This window comes from Triturus cristatus, chromosome 11 (genome assembly GCF_964204655.1).
Source record: "Triturus cristatus chromosome 11, aTriCri1.1, whole genome shotgun sequence".
Classification (NCBI taxonomy): domain Eukaryota; kingdom Metazoa; phylum Chordata; class Amphibia; order Caudata; family Salamandridae; genus Triturus; species Triturus cristatus.
In genome coordinates this window covers 385,019,964-385,037,080 of record NC_140594.1, presented here as the reverse complement: position 1 = coordinate 385,037,080, position 17,117 = coordinate 385,019,964, and the positions used below count along the sequence as shown (strand labels likewise).

Sequence of the window (17,117 nt, the reverse complement as noted above, 5' to 3'; positions counted from 1 at the left end):
TATGGCGTGCTCACAAATGAGCCCATCATATGGCCTTGAGAGAAGTTAAAAGGCTGAGACGGTGAACCGAGACACGCACGCTTGTGTGTTTGGAGTGGGGCCCGACACCCCGAGACCGGGCGCTGATCCCCGCTCGAGCCCTGGGAACCGTCCACAGGCCGGGGGTGGCGGTGTGCCTGAGTGCGGCCGTGTCCGCTGGGGGCACTGGCGTTCTTGGACACCAGCCAGGGCCCAAGTAATAAAAGTGGAGGCGGCGAGGCTCGGCTGCAGTCAGTGTCCACCCTGCGTACCTGAGGGAGCCGGGGGCTGCGAGGGACTCGGGGGCCATGGAGATCCTCAGCATCCAGCAGCTGGTGAGTTCACTCGGAGGCTGGGGGCGGCTGTCGCACCCCGTCTCCCCTTCTCTTGGTATCTGCTGCTGCTTATGTTTCTAAACTCCCTGCCTCTATTTCGCGGCTCATGCGCCTCTCCCTGGCTCCGCCTTTCACCTTCTGTCTGCGCTCTCGCGTATACTTTAATCCCTCTTTTTCTCAACCATCCAATCTCCCGCCCATCCTTGATCTCTCATCCTCTCTCGACATCTTTCTTGTTTGGATTTCATAACAAGAGTCGCAGTGAGGAGGAAGTAATGGGAACCGAGGTCCACTATTTTAATATTCAGTGGTATATTCATTACACCACCTTTTACAGTTCGTTTCACAGTTCCTGTTCTTTTTCGATTTAAGCATAGCTCCTTTTCTATTACAATTCTCTTGGAAAGTACTATTTTCCCAGTGCTCCTGTAACATGATGTGCCGTTTAAAAAAAGAAACCTCTCCCCGGCAGCTTTGTCCCAACCCCACCCCGCTGCTCACTATCTAGTTGTGATTGTGAAAGTCTGTGCGTCTGGTTTCAGTACATTCTAAGTTGATCTTGTGTGTGCCGAGGCAGTGTCACCGCAGAGTCCTCCTGTCCACTCCTGGGGGAGGCCTCGGGAGAACAGTGACCAGTTCGGGAGGCCACAGCTGCAGATGTGTGTCCTGTTTTTGAACTGCTTCTGGAGTTGTGTGTCCAATGTTACGCTCATATCTAAACCATTGCACCAAGACCATGGCTGGAGCGGTCTCCTGATATTCGGACCTGCGTGTGGAGTATTGTTTCAGTTGCGGAGGCGACATCAGGGCGATGATTGGGTATATTGAAGCAGCCCACCTTGTATATACTCCTCAGAAGGTCACATCTAAAGTATTGGCTACAGATGTGGGTGATGTCTTCTGTGTGAGTGATGTCTTCATCTGCAGTAGGGTGCACACATATGGAGGCTGCCTATCCAGTACTGTGTCTGCTCTGGCATATATGGTCCTGTTGACGCTTGCACAGCGATGTTGATGCTTCGCTGGTGTCAAGTTTTGGAGCAATGGAGCATTTCCGTGCAAGAGTAGATTCACACTGCTGTCTGCATCACGAAGCACAGCCGTTTATTAAATGAGGGCCTTCGTTTGGAATGAGGGCACCAGTTCTGAAACCTTGTCTGGAGCACAGTGTCCAGCTCATCCCATCTAGAGTGCTGTGTGCATTTCTGGGGGGTACATTAAGAGCACTTTGCTGGATGCCGCATAAGGTATATTGCTTACTGTTGAAAGCTCAGCTGGACAGTACTGGAGGCTCGATTGATGCAAGAGTGTCCTTTATGGAGCCCACATTTGGAATATATGGAACATTCAGAAGGTTACATTTACCGAATTGCGTACAGAGCGGGCATGTTTTCCAGCTCTGATGGACCCACCTTGAGTGCTGTGTCCGGCTGTAAAAGCTTCATCTGAAGAATGGTAATCAGTTTTGGAGGCCACATTTGGGAGATGCGGCCAGTGTTGGTGAAAGAATCTTGAGTATTGTGCTCAGTTCTAGAGGCCGCGTTTGGCATGTTACACCCGGTTCTGAATGCCTCACCTGGGGTATTGTGCCCAGTTCTGGATGCCTCGTTTGGCATGTTACACCCGGTTCTGAATGCCTTCCCTGGGGTATTGTGCCCAGTTCTGGATGCCTCTTTTGGCATGTTACACCGGGCTCTGAATGCCTCACCTGGGGTATTGTGCCCAGTTCTGGATGCCTCGTTTGGCATGTTACACCCGGTTCTGAATGCCTCACCTGGGGTATGGTGTCCAGTTCTGGAGGCTTTGTTTGTGCAAGTTGCATCCGGTTCTGGATGCCTCATCTAGGTATTGTGCCCAGTTCTGGAGGCCTCGTTTAGCATGTTGCACCCGGTTCTGAATGCCTCACCTGGCATTTGTGCCCAATTTTGGAGGCTTTGTTTGTCAAGTTGCACCCGGTTCTGGATGCCTCATCTAGGTATTGTGCCGAGTTCCGGAGGCCTCGTTTGGCAAGTTGGATCCAGTTCTGAATACCTCACCTGGGGTATTGTGCCCAATTCTGGAGGCCACATTTGGCAAGTTGCACCCGGTTCTGGATGCTTCACCTGGGATATGGTGCCCAGTTCTGGAGGCCTCGTTTGGCATGTTGCTCTCAGTTCTGGAGGCCTCACCGGGGGTATTGTGCACAGTTCTGGATGCCTCATTTGACATGTTACACCTGGTTCTGAATGCCTCACCTGAGGTATTGTGCCCATCCTGGAGGCAGAGTTTGGCATATTGCACCAGCTTCTAAATGCCTCACCTGGGGTATTGTGCCCAGTTCTGGATGCCTCGTTTGACATGTTGCACTCGGTTCTGAATGCCTAACTTGGGGTATTGTGCCCAGTTCTGGATGCCTCGTTTGGCATGTTGCACCCGCTTCTGAATGCCTCACCTGGGGATTGTGCCCAGTTCTGGAGGTCTTGTTTGGATGTTGCACCCAGTTCTGAATGCCTCACGGGGGGTATTGTGCCCAGTTCTAGAGGCCTCATTTGGAATGTTGCACCCGGTTCTGAATGCTTCACCGGGGGTATTGTGCCCAGTTCTGGATGCCTCTTTTGGCATGTTGCACCCGGTTCTGGACCCCTTCCCTGGGGTATTGTGCCCAGTTCTGGATGCCTCTTTTGGCATGTTACACCGGGTTCTGAATGCCTCACCTGGGGTATTGTGCCCAGTTCTGGATGCCTCGTTTGTCAAGTTGCATCCGGTTCTGGATGCCTCATCTAGGTATTGTGCCGAGTTCCGGAGGCCTCGTTTGGCATGTTGCACCCAGTTCTGAATACCTCACCTGGGGTATTGTGCCCAATTCTGGAGGCCACATTTGGCAAGTTGCACCCGGTTCTGGATGCTTCACCTGGGATATGGTGCCCAGTTCTGGAGGCCTCATTTGGCATGTTGCTCTCAGTTCTGGAGGCCTCACCGGGGGTATTGTGCACAGTTCTGGATGCCTCATTTGACATGTTGCACCTGGTTTTGAATGCCTCACCTGAGGTACTGTGCCCATTCCGGAGGCCTCGTTTGGCATGTTGCACCCAGTTCTGAATGCCTCACCTGGGGTAGTGTGCCCAATTCTGGAGCGGTACAAAAGGGGGTGGTGATGGACGGAGCATCAGAACCAATCAAACACTCACACCCAGTCAACAGATCTGGGTTTGATCCATCACCGTTCTTTAGCCCACTCTGCCACCCCAGTTCAGACATGGCCATATGCAAATCAGTCTGACCCTGTGCCTCATGGGAACAGTCCAGCCCGAACTGCCAAGCCATGCCTTCCCTGGACCGGAAACAAGCTTCCTAGGACCGGTTTCTGGCATTTCAGCTGTCTTCAGCCAGGCTTGCTTGAATCCAGTGGCAAAGTGAGCAAGGGACTCACGTCTGAGCATACCCTGCCAACTTATGGCGAACAAGGCGGTACAAAAGGCGGCTGGTGATGGACGGAGCATCAGAACCAATCAAACACTCACACCCTGTCAACAGATCTGGGTTTGATCCATCACCGTTCTTTAGCCCGCTCTGCCACCCCAGTTCAGACATGGCCATATGCAAATCAGTCTGACCCTGTGCCTCATGGGAACAGTCCAGCCCGAACTGCCAAGCCATGCCTTCCCTGGACCGGAAACAAGCTTCCTAGGTTCCCCAGTTCTGGATGCCTCGTTTGACATGTTGCACTCGGTTCTGAATGCCTAACTTGGGGTATTGTGCCCAGTTCTGGATGCCTCGTTTGGCATGTTGCACCCGCTTCTGAATGCCTCACCTGGGGATTGTGCCCAGTTCTGGAGGCCTTGTTTGGATGTTGCACCCGGTTCTGAATGCCTCACGGGGGGTATTGTGCCCAGTTCTGGAGGCCTCATTTGGAATGTTGCACCCGGTTCTGAATGCTTCACCGGGGGTATTGTGCCCAGTTCTGGATGCCTCTTTTGGCATGTTGCACCCGGTTCTGGACCCCTTCCCTGGGGTATTGTGCCCAGTTCTGGATGCCTCGTTTGGCATGTTGCACCCAGTTCTGGATGCCTCACCTGGGGTATGGTGTCCAGTTCTAGAGGCTTTGTTTGTCAAGTTGCACCTGGTTCTGGATGCCTCACCTGGGTTTTGTGCCCAGTTCTGGAGGCCTCGTTTAGCATGTTGCACCCGGTTCTGAATGCCTCACCTGGGGTATTGTGCCCAATTTTGGAGGCTTTGTTTGTCAAGTTGCATCCGGTTCTGGATGCCTCATCTAGGTATTGTGCCCAGTTCTGGAGGCCTCGTTTGGTATGTTGCACCCAGTTCTGAATGCCTCACCTGGGGTATTGTGCCCAATTCTGGAGCGGTACAAAAGGGGGTGGTGATGGACGGAGCATCAGAACCAATCAAACACTCACACCCAGTCAACAGATCTGGGTTTGATCCATCACCGTTCTTTAGCCCACTCTGCCACCCCAGTTCAGACATGGCCATATGCAAATCAGTCTGACCCTGTGCCTCATGGGAACAGTCCAGCCCGAACTGCCAAGCCATGCCTTCCCTGGACCAGAAACAAGCTTCCTAGGACCGGTTTCTGGCATTTCAGCTGTCTTCAGCCAGGCTTGCTTGAATCCAGTGGCAAAGTGAGCAAGGGACTCACGTCTGAGCATACCCTGCCAACTTATGGCGAACAAGGCGGTACAAAAGGGGGTGGTGATGGACGGAGCATCAGAACCAATCAAACACTCACACCCTGTCAACAGATCTGGGTTTGATCCATCACCGTTCTTTAGCCCGCTCTGCCACCCCAGTTCAGACATGGCCATATGCAAATCAGTCTGACCCTGTGCCTCATGGGAACAGTCCAGCCCGAACTGCCAAGCCATGCCTTCCCTGGACCGGAAACAAGCTTCCTAGGTTCCCCAGTTCTGGATGCCTCGTTTGACATGTTGCACTCGGTTCTGAATGCCTAACTTGGGGTATTGTGCCCAGTTCTGGATGCCTCGTTTGGCATGTTGCACCCGCTTCTGAATGCCTCACCTGGGGATTGTGCCCAGTTCTGGAGGCCTTGTTTGGATGTTGCACCCGGTTCTGAATGCCTCACGGGGGGTATTGTGCCCAGTTCTGGAGGCCTCATTTGGAATGTTGCACCCGGTTCTGAATGCTTCACCGGGGGTATTGTGCCCAGTTCTGGATGCCTCTTTTGGCATGTTGCACCCGGTTCTGGACCCCTTCCCTGGGGTATTGTGCCCAGTTCTGGATGCCTCTTTCGGCATGTTACACCGGGTTCTGAATGCCTCACCTGGGGTATTGTGCCCAGTTCTGGATGCCTCGTTTGGCATGTTGCACCCAGTTCTGGATGCCTCACCTGGGGTATGGTGTCCAGTTCTAGAGGCTTTGTTTGTCAAGTTGCACCTGGTTCTGGATGCCTCACCTTGGTATTGTGCCCAGTTCTGGAGGCCTCGTTTAGCATGTTGCACCCGGTTCTGAATGCCTCACCTGGGGTATTGTGCCCAGTTTTGGAGGCTTTGTTTGTCAAGTTGCACCCGGTTCTGGATGCCTCACCTAGGGTCTGCTGCCCAGTTCTGGAGGCTTTGTTTGTCAAGTTGCATCCGGTTCTGGATGCCTCATCTAGGTATTGTGCCGAGTTCCGGAGGCCTCGTTTGGCATGTTGCACCCAGTTCTGAATACCTCACCTGGGGTATTGTGCCCAATTCTGGAGGCCACATTTGGCAAGTTGCACCCGGTTCTGGATGCTTCACCTGGGATATGGTGCCCAGTTCTGGAGGCCTCATTTGGCATGTTGCTCTCAGTTCTGGAGGCCTCACCGGGGGTATTGTGCACAGTTCTGGATGCCTCATTTGACATGTTGCACCTGGTTTTGAATGCCTCACCTGAGGTACTGTGCCCATTCCGGAGGCCTCGTTTGGCATGTTGCACCCAGTTCTGAATGCCTCACCTGGGGTAGTGTGCCCAATTCTGGAGCGGTACAAAAGGGGGTGGTGATGGACGGAGCATCAGAACCAATCAAACACTCACACCCAGTCAACAGATCTGGGTTTGATCCATCACCGTTCTTTAGCCCACTCTGCCACCCCAGTTCAGACATGGCCATATGCAAATCAGTCTGACCCTGTGCCTCATGGGAACAGTCCAGCCCGAACTGCCAAGCCATGCCTTCCCTGGACCGGAAACAAGCTTCCTAGGACCGGTTTCTGGCATTTCAGCTGTCTTCAGCCAGGCTTGCTTGAATCCAGTGGCAAAGTGAGCAAGGGACTCACGTCTGAGCATACCCTGCCAACTTATGGCGAACAAAGCGGTACAAAATTCTGGAGGCCACATTTGGCAAGTTGCACCCGGTTCTGGATGCCTCACCTGGGATATGGTGCCCAGTTCTGGAGGCCTCATTTGGCATGTTGCTCTCAGTTTTGGAGGCCTCACCGGGGGTATTGTGCACAGTACTCGATGCCTCATTTAGCATGTTGCACCCGGTTCTGAATGCCTCACCTGAGGTATTGTGCCCATTCTGGAGGCCTAGTTTGGCATATTGCACCCGCTTCTGAATGCCTCATCTGAGGTATTGTGCCCACTTCTGGATGCCTCGTTTGACGTGTTGCACTCGGTTCTGAATGCCTAACCTGGGGTATTGTGCCCAGTTCTGGATGCCTCGTTTGGCACGTTGCACCTGCTTCTGAATGCCTCACCTGGGGATTGTGCCCAGTTCTGGAGGCCTCATTTGGCATGTTGCACCCAGTTCTCGATGCCCGACTGGGGGTATTGTGCCCAATTCTGGAGGCCTCGTTTGTTTGGCATGTTGCACCCGGTTCTGAACTCCTCACCTCGGGTATTGTGCACAGTTCTAGAGGCCTCGTTTGGCATGTTGCACCTTGTTCTGAATGCCTCACTTGGGGGTATTGTGCTCAGTTCTGGAGGCCTCGTTTGGCATGTTGTATCCTGTTCTAAATGCCTCACCGGGGGTATTGTGCCCAGTTCTGGGAGCCTCATTTGGCATGTTGCATCCGGTTCTGAATGCTTCCCCTGTGGTATTGTGCCCAGTTCTGGAGGCCTTGTTGGCATGTTGCACCCGGTTGTGAATGCCTCACCTCGGGTATTGTGCTCAGTTCTGGAGGCCTAATTTGGCATGTTGCACCCGGTTCTGAATGCCTCACCCGGGTATTGTGCCCAGTTCTGGAGGCCTTTTTGGCATGTTGCACCCGGTTGTGAATGCCTCACCTCGGGTATTGTGCTCAGTTCTGGAGGCCTAATTTGGCATGTTGCACCCGGTTCTGAATGCCTCACCCGGGTATTGTGCCCAGTTCTGGACGCTTCATTTGTCAAGTTGCACCCGGTTCTGGATGCCTCACCTGGGTATTGTTCCCAGCTCTGGTGGCCTCGTTTGGAAAGTTGCATCCTGTTCTGAATGCCTCACCTGTGGTATTGTGCCTAGTTCTGGAGGCCTCATTTAGCATGTTACTCCCAGTTCTGGGGGCCTCACCTGGGCTCTTGGGTCCAGTTCTGGAGGCTTCACCTGGACTCATGGGTCCAGTTCTGGAGGCCTCATTTGGCACGTTGCTCCCAGTTGTGGGGGCCTCACCTGGACTCTTGGGTCCAGTTCTGGAGGCCTCACCTGGACTCTTGGGTCCAGTTCTGGATGCCTCATTTGGCACATTGCTCCCAGTTCTGAGGGCCTCACCAGGAGTCTTGTGTCCAGTTCTGGGGACCTCACCTGGAGTCTTGGGTCCAGTTCTGGGCGCCTCACCTGGAGTCTTGGGTCCAGTTCCGGAGGTCTCATTTGTCATGTTGCTCCCAGTTCTGGGGCCTCACCTGGAGTGTTGGGTCTAGTTCCGGAGGCCTCATTTGTCATGTTGCTCCCAGTTCTGGGGGCCTCACCTAGAGTCTTGGGTCCAGTTCCGGAGGCCTCATTTGTCATGTTGCTCCCATTACTGGGGACCTCACCTGGAGTCTTTGGTCCAGTTCTTGAGGCCTCATTTGTCATGTTGCTCCCAGTTCTGGGGGCCTCACCTGGAGTCTTGGGTCACGTTCCGTAGGCCGCCTTTGGCACGTTACTCCCAGTTATGGGGGCCTAACCTGGACTCTTGGGTCCAGTTCTGGATGCCTCATTTGGCACGTTGCTTCTAGTTCTGGGGACCTCACCTGGACTCTTGGGTCCAGTTCTGGAGGCCTCACCTGGACTCTTTGGTCCAGTTCTGGATGCCTCATTTGGCACGTTACTCCCAGTTCTGGGGGTCTCACCTGGAGTCTTGGGTCCAGTTCTGGAGGCCTCATTTGGCACTTTGCTCCCAGTTGTGGGGGCCTCACCTCGACTCTTGGGTCCAGTTCTGGAGGCCTCACCTGGACTCTTGGGTCCAGTTCTGGATGCCTCATTTGGCACATTGCTCCCAGTTCTGAGGGCCTCACCAGGAGTCTTGTGTCCAGTTCTGGGGACCTCACCTGGAGTCTTGGGTCCAGTTCTGGGCGCCTCACCTGGAGTCTTGGGTCCAGTTCCGGAGGTCTCATTTGTCATGTTGCTCCCAGTTCTGGGGCCTCACCTGGAGTCTTGGGTCCAGTTCCGGAGGCCTCATTTGTCATGTTGCTCCCAGTTCTGGGGGCCTCACCTGTAGTCTTGGGTCACGTTCCGTAGGCCTCCTTTGGCACGTTACTCCCAGTTATGGGGGCCTCACCTGGGGTCTTGGGTCCAGTTCTGGATACCTCATTCGGCGCGTTGCTTCTAGTTCTGGGGGCCTCACCTGGACTCTTGGGATCAGTTCTGGAGGCCTAGCCTGGACTCTTGGGTCCAGCTCTGGATGCCTCATTCGACACGTTGCTTCTAGTTCTGGGGACCTCACCTGGACTCGTGGGTCCAGTTCTGGAGGCCTCACCTGGACTCTTGGGTCCAGTTCTGGATGCCTCATTTGGCACGTTACTCCCAGTTCTGGGGGTCTCACCTGGAGTCTTGGGTCCAGTTCCGGAGGCCTCATTTGGCACTTTGCTCCCAGTTCTGGGGGCCTCACCAGGAGTCTTGGGTTCAGTTCTGGAGGCCTCACCTCGAGTCTTGGGTCCAGTTCTAGATGCCTCATTAGGCACGTTACTCCCAGTTCTGGGGGTCTCACCTGGAGTCTTTGGTCCCATTCCGGAGGCCTCATTTGGCACGTTACTCCCAGTTCTGGGGGTCTCACCTGGAGTCTTGGGTCCAGTTCCGGAGGCCTCATTTGGCACTTTGCTCCCAGTTCTGGGGGCCTCACCAGGAGTCTTGTGTCCAGTTCTAGGTGCCTCATTCGACACGTTGCTTCTAGTTCTGGGGGCCTCACCTGGACTCTTGGGTCCAGTTCTGGAGGCCTCACCTGGACTCTTGGGTCCAGTTCTGAATGCCTCATTTGGCACTTTGCTCCCAGTTCTGGGGGCCTCACCAGGAGTCTTGTGTCCAGTTCTAGGTGCCTCATTCGGCACGTTGCTTCTAGTTCTGGGGGCCTCACCTGGACTCTTGGGTCCAATTCTGGAGGCCTCACCTGGACTCTTGGGTCCAGTTCTGGAGGCCTCATTTGGCACTTTGCTCCCAGTTCTGGGGGGCCTCACCTGGAGTCTTGGGTCCAGTTCTGGAGGCCTCACCTCGAGTCTTGGGTCCAGTTCTAGATGCCTCATTTGGCACGTTACTCCCAGTTCTGGGGGTCTCACCTGGAGTCTTTGGTCCCGTTCCGGAGGCCTCATTTGGCATGTTGCTTCTAATTCTGGGGGTCTCACCTAGAGTCTTGGGTCCAGTTCCGGAAGTCTCATCTTAAGCACTGTGTCCGGTTTCGAAGACCTCTACTTGATTGGTATGTCCAGCTCCAAGAGGTACATTTGAAGTATTGTTTGCATTTCTGGAAGCAGCACCTAGAGCATTGTCTCATGTTGGGGAAGGGTTTTAGGTAGTGTTCTGCCCAAATCTGGAGGACTAATTTAGATTATTGTGCCCAGTTCTGGATACAGATTGTAGATTATTGTCACCAATTCTGGAAGCTTCATTTGGAGTTTTCTGCGCTTGTCTGGAGGCCTCTTTTGGGGCTTTATGACTGAAGACCTGTGGCAGGAAACGGGTAAGTAACTCTGTTTTATTGAGACAACAGCAGTTAACAAGAAGCTCCCTTGCCTGCTCTAGGATAACTACACAAAGCCTCCCTGGAATCCCATAACCTCTCCAAACCCTGTCGCTGATGCAACCCCTTGAGCAGCAACTTTCCATTAGCTCATGGTGGCTGCAGCAGGATTACCGCTCAGACGAAGAGCGGTAATCCCCCCCCCCCCCCCCCCCCCGTCCGACCCCCAGACATAATTCCGGAGGCTCCCTTTGGAATGTAGAGTTTGAGGCCTTGTCGGGAGCCTCGTTTGTTTTGTATTTAGACCTGGAGGCCTCGTACTGAGGGGTTTGTCCAGCTCTGGAAGCTTCCTCGGGAGCATTGTGCCCCCTCCTGGACGCAGTACCTGGTGGATTATGTCCAATGCTGGACACCTCATGTGGATGGCTGTGCCCGTTTCTGGAGGCCATAGCTCCACAAACATAAAGGCTTTGGACCTGTGACAAAAAGAATGCCTGGTTCGAATCCCACGTGCATGAACCTAGAGCCAGTCTAGACTGGAGAGGGTGGGAAGAATACAGGCTGCCACGACGCGGCTCTTTATGGAGAGTAGTTCGGGTGTGGGCAGGTTGAACGTCTCGGCGGGCGTTACTAGTCATCATGCTGTTTGTATGTTAGACACACTCAGACAGTATGTTCTAGGCATGTAATCTCCAGGAGGCAGACACAGAGGTTCCAATTTACACATTTTCACACAACCGAGCACAGCAATCACATTTGCCGCTCTTCGTTGCACAAGGTGACAAAAGTCGAAAGCACAGACAGATCTGCCTGGACTGGCCTGCTGCTGACGTCATCCCTGTGCTCGCCGCCATGCACCACTCACAGCCTGGCACCATGGCGCAGAGGTGCGCGTGCTGAGTCTGGCATAGGGTTTGTACTGTGCCTTGGAGGCGTGCACTTTATTACACATTCCTAAGCCTAGACAAACTCAGAAGGACCCCAAGCATTGGATGTGTGTTCTGCACTGCTGACACGTGCAATTATTTGTTTTTAATGACTGGACTTCCCCTTGTTTATGTCTGCTTCAAGTAAGTGGCAGAGTTTGCCTAGTGTGGTTTTCTTAGTAGATCCGGCTTCGCACCAAAAACTAAGGGTGTTTGCACTAATACACTGCCTCTATCGAACACACACACACACCCCTTTATACATTGACACAGCTTCTTTACACACACCATTGTCAGTGCGCAGACACATACCCTGGCACAGAGAGACACGCTCTTTCATACACAACACCACGCCGTGTACACAGAAGCACACAGTGTATATACACACTGTTCGGTCAGATACCCCGCCCCCGCCCTATAGCGTGTTTACCGTGTTGTGTCTCTGCTGGGCACAGCGAGGCTCGGTTGTAGGCCGTGCTCATTCCATTCCGGGGGCCTGACGGATTTCCACAGAGGAAAATCCAGATTATAAATAGGGCGTATTTTATATCTGGGAGGCGACTGGCGCCACCGACAGGTGTCAGCCACGGAGGCATGCTGGGCGCGCAGGCACGCACTACCGTATCCTCCGAGCACCCTGCGGCCCCCAGTGGGGCGGAAAACAAGGCAGGAGCACGGGCGTTGAAGAGACCTTGATTTAATGTGCCTCTTGCCTACTCCAACCCATGTATTCAGATCAAGGGTAAGACTGCGTGAATCTGCGTGTAACCAGAAGGTCAAAGGTTGCAGGCCTAGCTGGATGGGCCATCGTGCGAACAGATATCTGCCTCACACATAGATTTTTGTGCAGGAGAATGCAGAGTACTGGGTGGACACCGGACAATGCATAGTGCCAATATCGGCAACAGTTGTCACAAAACACATAAGTACATAAATAAACAACACGACACTGTATTGTAAGTGGAGAAATATTGCTGCAGGTTTATTAGCATAACCAATATGCAAACATGGTGGGTTATCTTATGGGCGATCCCAGGGCAGGCCAGCCCCTATGCCGCCTGCCCGTCTGATAAGCCTAAAGTCACCATGGCAACGCCAAATGGTGTATACCAAATATTGGGAGGGGCCACCCCTCCCATCCGTGGACCCCCAGTCCACTTGCTTACTCACGCCCCCCCCCGTGAGGGGTGGGCGGAGCATACATGGCAGCCCCCGGTTGCTCAGACCCACAACCGCCTGTCGGCTAACGGGGCGCCGTCGTTCTTCCAGGGGACAACGCTAAAACATACCTGGGTATCCTGGCTTAGCACCCCGCGGTGCTGCTGCATGATGTACCCCTTGGTATGTGCAGACTCTGGATCGCCCTGTAACTCCTCCTGCAACACAAAGTAACATGTTAGAGAACCTAACTCCCCCCCTTTGTACCTCCGGATGCTGGGTAAGCGGAGTGGCGGGCAAGGCGAACGAGAGGGACAAGAAGGCGAGGAAGGGGCGGAGACAGTATAAATACCCCTGTCCCCTCCCTGCCCCCGCCAGAAGTAGCCATCTGCTGGGGTCTTCCCTGGCAGGACCCAGGGACTAGACCTCCCACCCCTGTGCCTTCCTGTGGCACTAAGGCGGCCGCCCTTTTAGGGGGGGGCTGCTGCGCAACCCCCCCGGGCAGCCTTACAAAACACCGGGTTGGTAATGCTAAGAAAGGATTAGTAAGTGGCTTACGGTGCATGTTGTAAAGATCTGATGCCACAGGTTCCAATATGAGTAGGATAACCAAGTCAGTTAATGTCCCTGATGCAGAAGTCTGTGTGTAACGTACAGACCATAATATAAACAAGCATTGGCAAAGCCAATAGATCTCGCCTACGCAAAAGCTATTGGCTTTGCCAATATGTTTTAGCCATGTTGTACACCAACGTGGCTGCTGTTCAGCATGGCTAAAAGTTTGTGGCATATAGGAGAGGGGTGTGGAGTGTGGTAAAGTAAAGTGGCATGGAGGGATTAGAGTGTTGAAGAGTTAAATGGAGTAGAGTGTCAGAGTTGAGTAGAGAGGCATATAGTTTTGTGGAGTGGCGTAGAGCAGAGTTTTTCGGCATAGAGGGTGTTGCGTAGAGTGGAGTAGAGTGTTGTAGAGTGCCATAGACAAGAGTAGATTGTCATAGAGTGGAGTGGAGTGGTATAGAGGAGTGGAGTGGAATAGCATAGAGTGGAGCGGAGTAGAGTAGTTTAATCGTAGAATAAAGTGGAGTAAGGTGGCATGAAGCGGTGTAGAGGGAGTTGCATAGAGCATTGTAGATTGGAGTAGTGTCGTAGAGTGGTGTGGAGTAGAGTGTTGTGAAATAGAGTGGCATAGAGTGGAGTAGTGTTAAATGGAGTAGAGCATCAGAGTGGACTATTGTGCAGTGTAGTGCTGTAGAGTGGCCTCGACTGCAGTGGCCTAAAGTACAGTGGTGCAGAGTGCAGTGGCATAGAGTGCATTGGTTTTGAGTAAAGTGGTTTACAGTGGATTGGTGTAGAGTGCAGTGATGTAGAGCGGTGTGGCATACAGTGAAGTGGTGCAGAGCAGAGGTAAGTGGAATGGCGCAATGTAGATTTCAGTGATGTAGAGTGGTGCAGGGTGGAGTGGCGTAGAGTGGCATAGAGTGCAGTGGTGTTGAGTAGATTGTTTAAGAGTAGAGTTAAGTGGCATAGAGCCAATCAATCAATCAATCAGGGATTTGTAAAGCGCACTACTCACCCGTGAGGGTCTCAAGGCCCTGAGGGTGGGTGTGGACAGCTCCGTTAGGGTCATTCAAAGAGCCAGGTCTTGAGGTCCTTCCTGAATTGGGGCAGTGTCGGGCTCCGTCAGAGGTGAAGGGGGAGTTTGCTCCAGGTCTTGGCTGCGAGGTAGTAGAAGGATCTTCCACCTGCTCTGGTCCTGTAGATGCGAGGGATGGTGGCTAGACAGAGGTCGGCTGAGTGGAGGCATGGAAGGAGATTCTGTCATTGAGGAATTGGGGTCCGGTGTTGTGGAGGGCCTTGTAGGCCTGCGTGAGTAGCTTGAAGGTTATTCTTCTTTCAACTGGGAGCCAGTGGAGGTCACAGAGGTGTTGGGTGATGTGGTTGTGCCGTGGGATATCGAGGACTAGTCTGGCTGCGGTGTTCTGGATGGTCAGAAGTTTGCAAAGGAGTTTTTTGTTGATTCCGGCATAGAGGGCTTTGCCGTAGTCTAGTCTGCTGGTGATGAGTGCATGAGTGATGGTTTTCCTGGAGTCAGGGGGTGCGGGGGGGAATCCACTTGAATGTCTTGCATAGTATACGGAGGGTGTTGAAGCATGCGGAGAAGAGGGCGTTGATCTGGCGATTCATGGTGAGCGTTGAGTCGGGTATGATGCCGAGGTTGCGTGCATTGTCTGTTGGAGTGGGTGAGTGGGTTTTCGAGGGCGGGGGGCCACCAGGTGTCGTCCCATGAAGAGGGGGTGGGGCCGAAGATGTGGACTTCTGTTTTCTCCGAGTTGAGTTTCAGGCAGTTGTTCTTCCTCCAGGTCACGACTGCTTTTATCCATTCTTGGAAATTGTGCCTTGTGATGTCGGGGTCCTTGGTGAGGGAGAGGATGAGCTGGGTGTCATTGGTGTAGAAGAAGATGTTGAGCCCATGGTTTCTGACGATGGTTGCGAGGGGGGGCCATGTAGATGTTGAAGAGGGTGGGGCTGAGGGAGGATCCTTGGGGTACTCCGCATCTGATCTCTGTTCGTTCTGAGAGGAAGGGCGGGAGTCTTATTCTCTGTGTTCTGCCTGAGAGGAATGCTCGTAGCCAGTCTAAGGTCTTTCCTTGGATGCCGGCGTCGTGGAGCTTTGTGGCTAGTGTGCGGTGAGAGATGGTGTTGAAAGCTGCTGATATGTCCAGGAGGATGAGGGCTGCCGTATGGCCTTGCTCGAGGAGGGCGCGGATGTCATCGGTGGCGGCGAGGAGGGCGGTCTCGGTGCTGTGGTTGCTGCGGAATCTGAATTGATAGGTGTCTAGGATGTTGTTGGTTTCTATGAAGTGTGATAGCTGAGTGTTTACGGCCTTTTCAATGACTTTGGCTGCAAATGGAAGCAGTGAGATGGGCCTAAAGTTTTGAGGTCCGTCGGGTCTGTGGAGAGCTTCTTTAGGAGGGGGTTGACTTCAGTGCGCTTCCCGTTGTCGGGGAATGTGGCTTTCTCGAGGGAGCAGTTGATGGTTTGACGTAGTTTGGGTGCGATGGCAGTGGCGGCCCTGTGGAAGATATGCGGCAGGCAGGGGTCAAAGGGTGCTCCTAAGTGGATGCTCTTTATGGTGTCTTCTGTCGTGAGAAGGGTCAAGGTGAGAAGGGTTTGTTGGGTGGCATTGCTGGGGGTTGGGGAGGTGCAGGGGTCTTGGTCGTCAAAGTTGTCATAGAGCATCTTGAGGTGAAAGAAGTAACTGAGTCTATTGCAGAGGTATGGAGAGGGAGGGACGTCTGTTGTTTCATTGTTGGGTTTGGCTAATTCCTGTATGATAGCCAAAAGCTCCTTGGACTTGTGGGCATTGGAGAGGATTCTATCTTGGAGGAAGTTCTTCTTTGTGGATTTAATGAGTTGGTGGTGTGCTGTGATGGCTGTTTTGTAGGCGGAGCATGCTTCTGGGGTTTTGCTGTTTCTCCACGTCTTTTCCAGTTGTCGGCAGGAGCGCTTGGATTCTTGGAGAGTCGTTGAGAAACCAGTTGGCTTTCTTGCTGTGTTGCCTCGTGGTGTTCTGGAGGGGGGTGAGAGTGTTGGCGCAGTTGGCGATCCATTGGTGGAGGTTGCTTGCTGCTGTGTTGGGATCCGTCGTAGTTGGGGCTGGAGTGCAGGGGAGTTGTTCTTCGGAGACTTTGTTCCAGATTCTGCATGGGAGGCGGTGTGTATGCTTGTGTGCTGTGGGTTTCGTAAAGGAGAAATGGATGCAGTGGTGGTCAGTCCAGAGCAGTTCCATGGTGTGGCTGAAGAGAATGTTGTTTCCTCCAACAAAGATAGGGTTGAGCGTGTGTCCTGCTGTGTGGGTGGGGGCGGAGACAAGTTGCTTCAGTTCTATGTTGGTTAGGTTCTCTAGGAGGATGGTGGTGTTGGGGTCACTGTGGTTGCCCAGAGTTAAGTGGTGTTGGGTAGAGTGGAGTGGTGCAGGGTAGAATGCAGAGGTGTAGAGTGCAGTGGTGTGGAGTAGATTAGAGTGGCACAGAGTGCAGTGGCATAAAGTTGAGTGATGTAGAGTAGAGTGCATTGGCGTGGAGTGTAGTAGAGTGGCTTAGAGCTCAGTGGTGCAGAGTAGACTGCAGTGGCATAGAGTGCAGAGTAGAGTGGCTTAGAGTTCAATAGCGGAGAGTGTAGTCTTGCAGAGAAGAATGTCTTAGAGAGCAGTGGTGTAGAGTGGGGCAGAGTAGAGTGACGTAGAGTGCAGTGTGTAGAAACCTTTGGTGTAGAGTGGTGTGGAGTGCCATAGAATATTGCAGAGTAGAGTATAGTGGTGTAGATTGCCGTGGCATAGAGTGCATTGATTTTGAGTAAGTGATGTAGAGTGCATTGGCATAGAGTGCAGTGTTTTAGAGTAGAGTGGTGTAGAGTCGCGCAGGATAGATTGCAGTAGCATAGATTGGAGTGGTGTAGTGTGCAGGGGCATAGAGTAGATTGTTTCAGAGTACAGTGAAGTGATGTAGAGTGGAGTGGTGCAGGGTAGAGTGCAGTGGCGTAGAGTGCATTGGCATAGAGTACAATGGTATAGCGTGGAGTGTTGCTTAGTAGAATGGCATAGACTGAAGTGGTGTATTGTGCAATGGCA

At 53.1% G+C, this 17,117-nt stretch overlaps 1 protein-coding gene across 1 annotated transcript in view; it reads left to right on the top strand.

Annotated features, from left to right (window-relative positions):
* The first annotated feature begins 272 nt into the window (after window positions 1-272).
* ANKRD23 (ankyrin repeat domain 23) overlaps window positions 273-17,117 on the top strand; it is a 111,605-nt gene continuing 94,760 nt past the window's right edge. Inside the window, exon 1 of the mRNA XM_085634594.1 lies at window positions 273-353. Within this exon, the coding sequence (XP_085490720.1) occupies window positions 327-353 (27 nt within the window). The 5' untranslated portion in view covers window positions 273-326. The remainder of the gene's footprint in view (window positions 354-17,117) is intronic.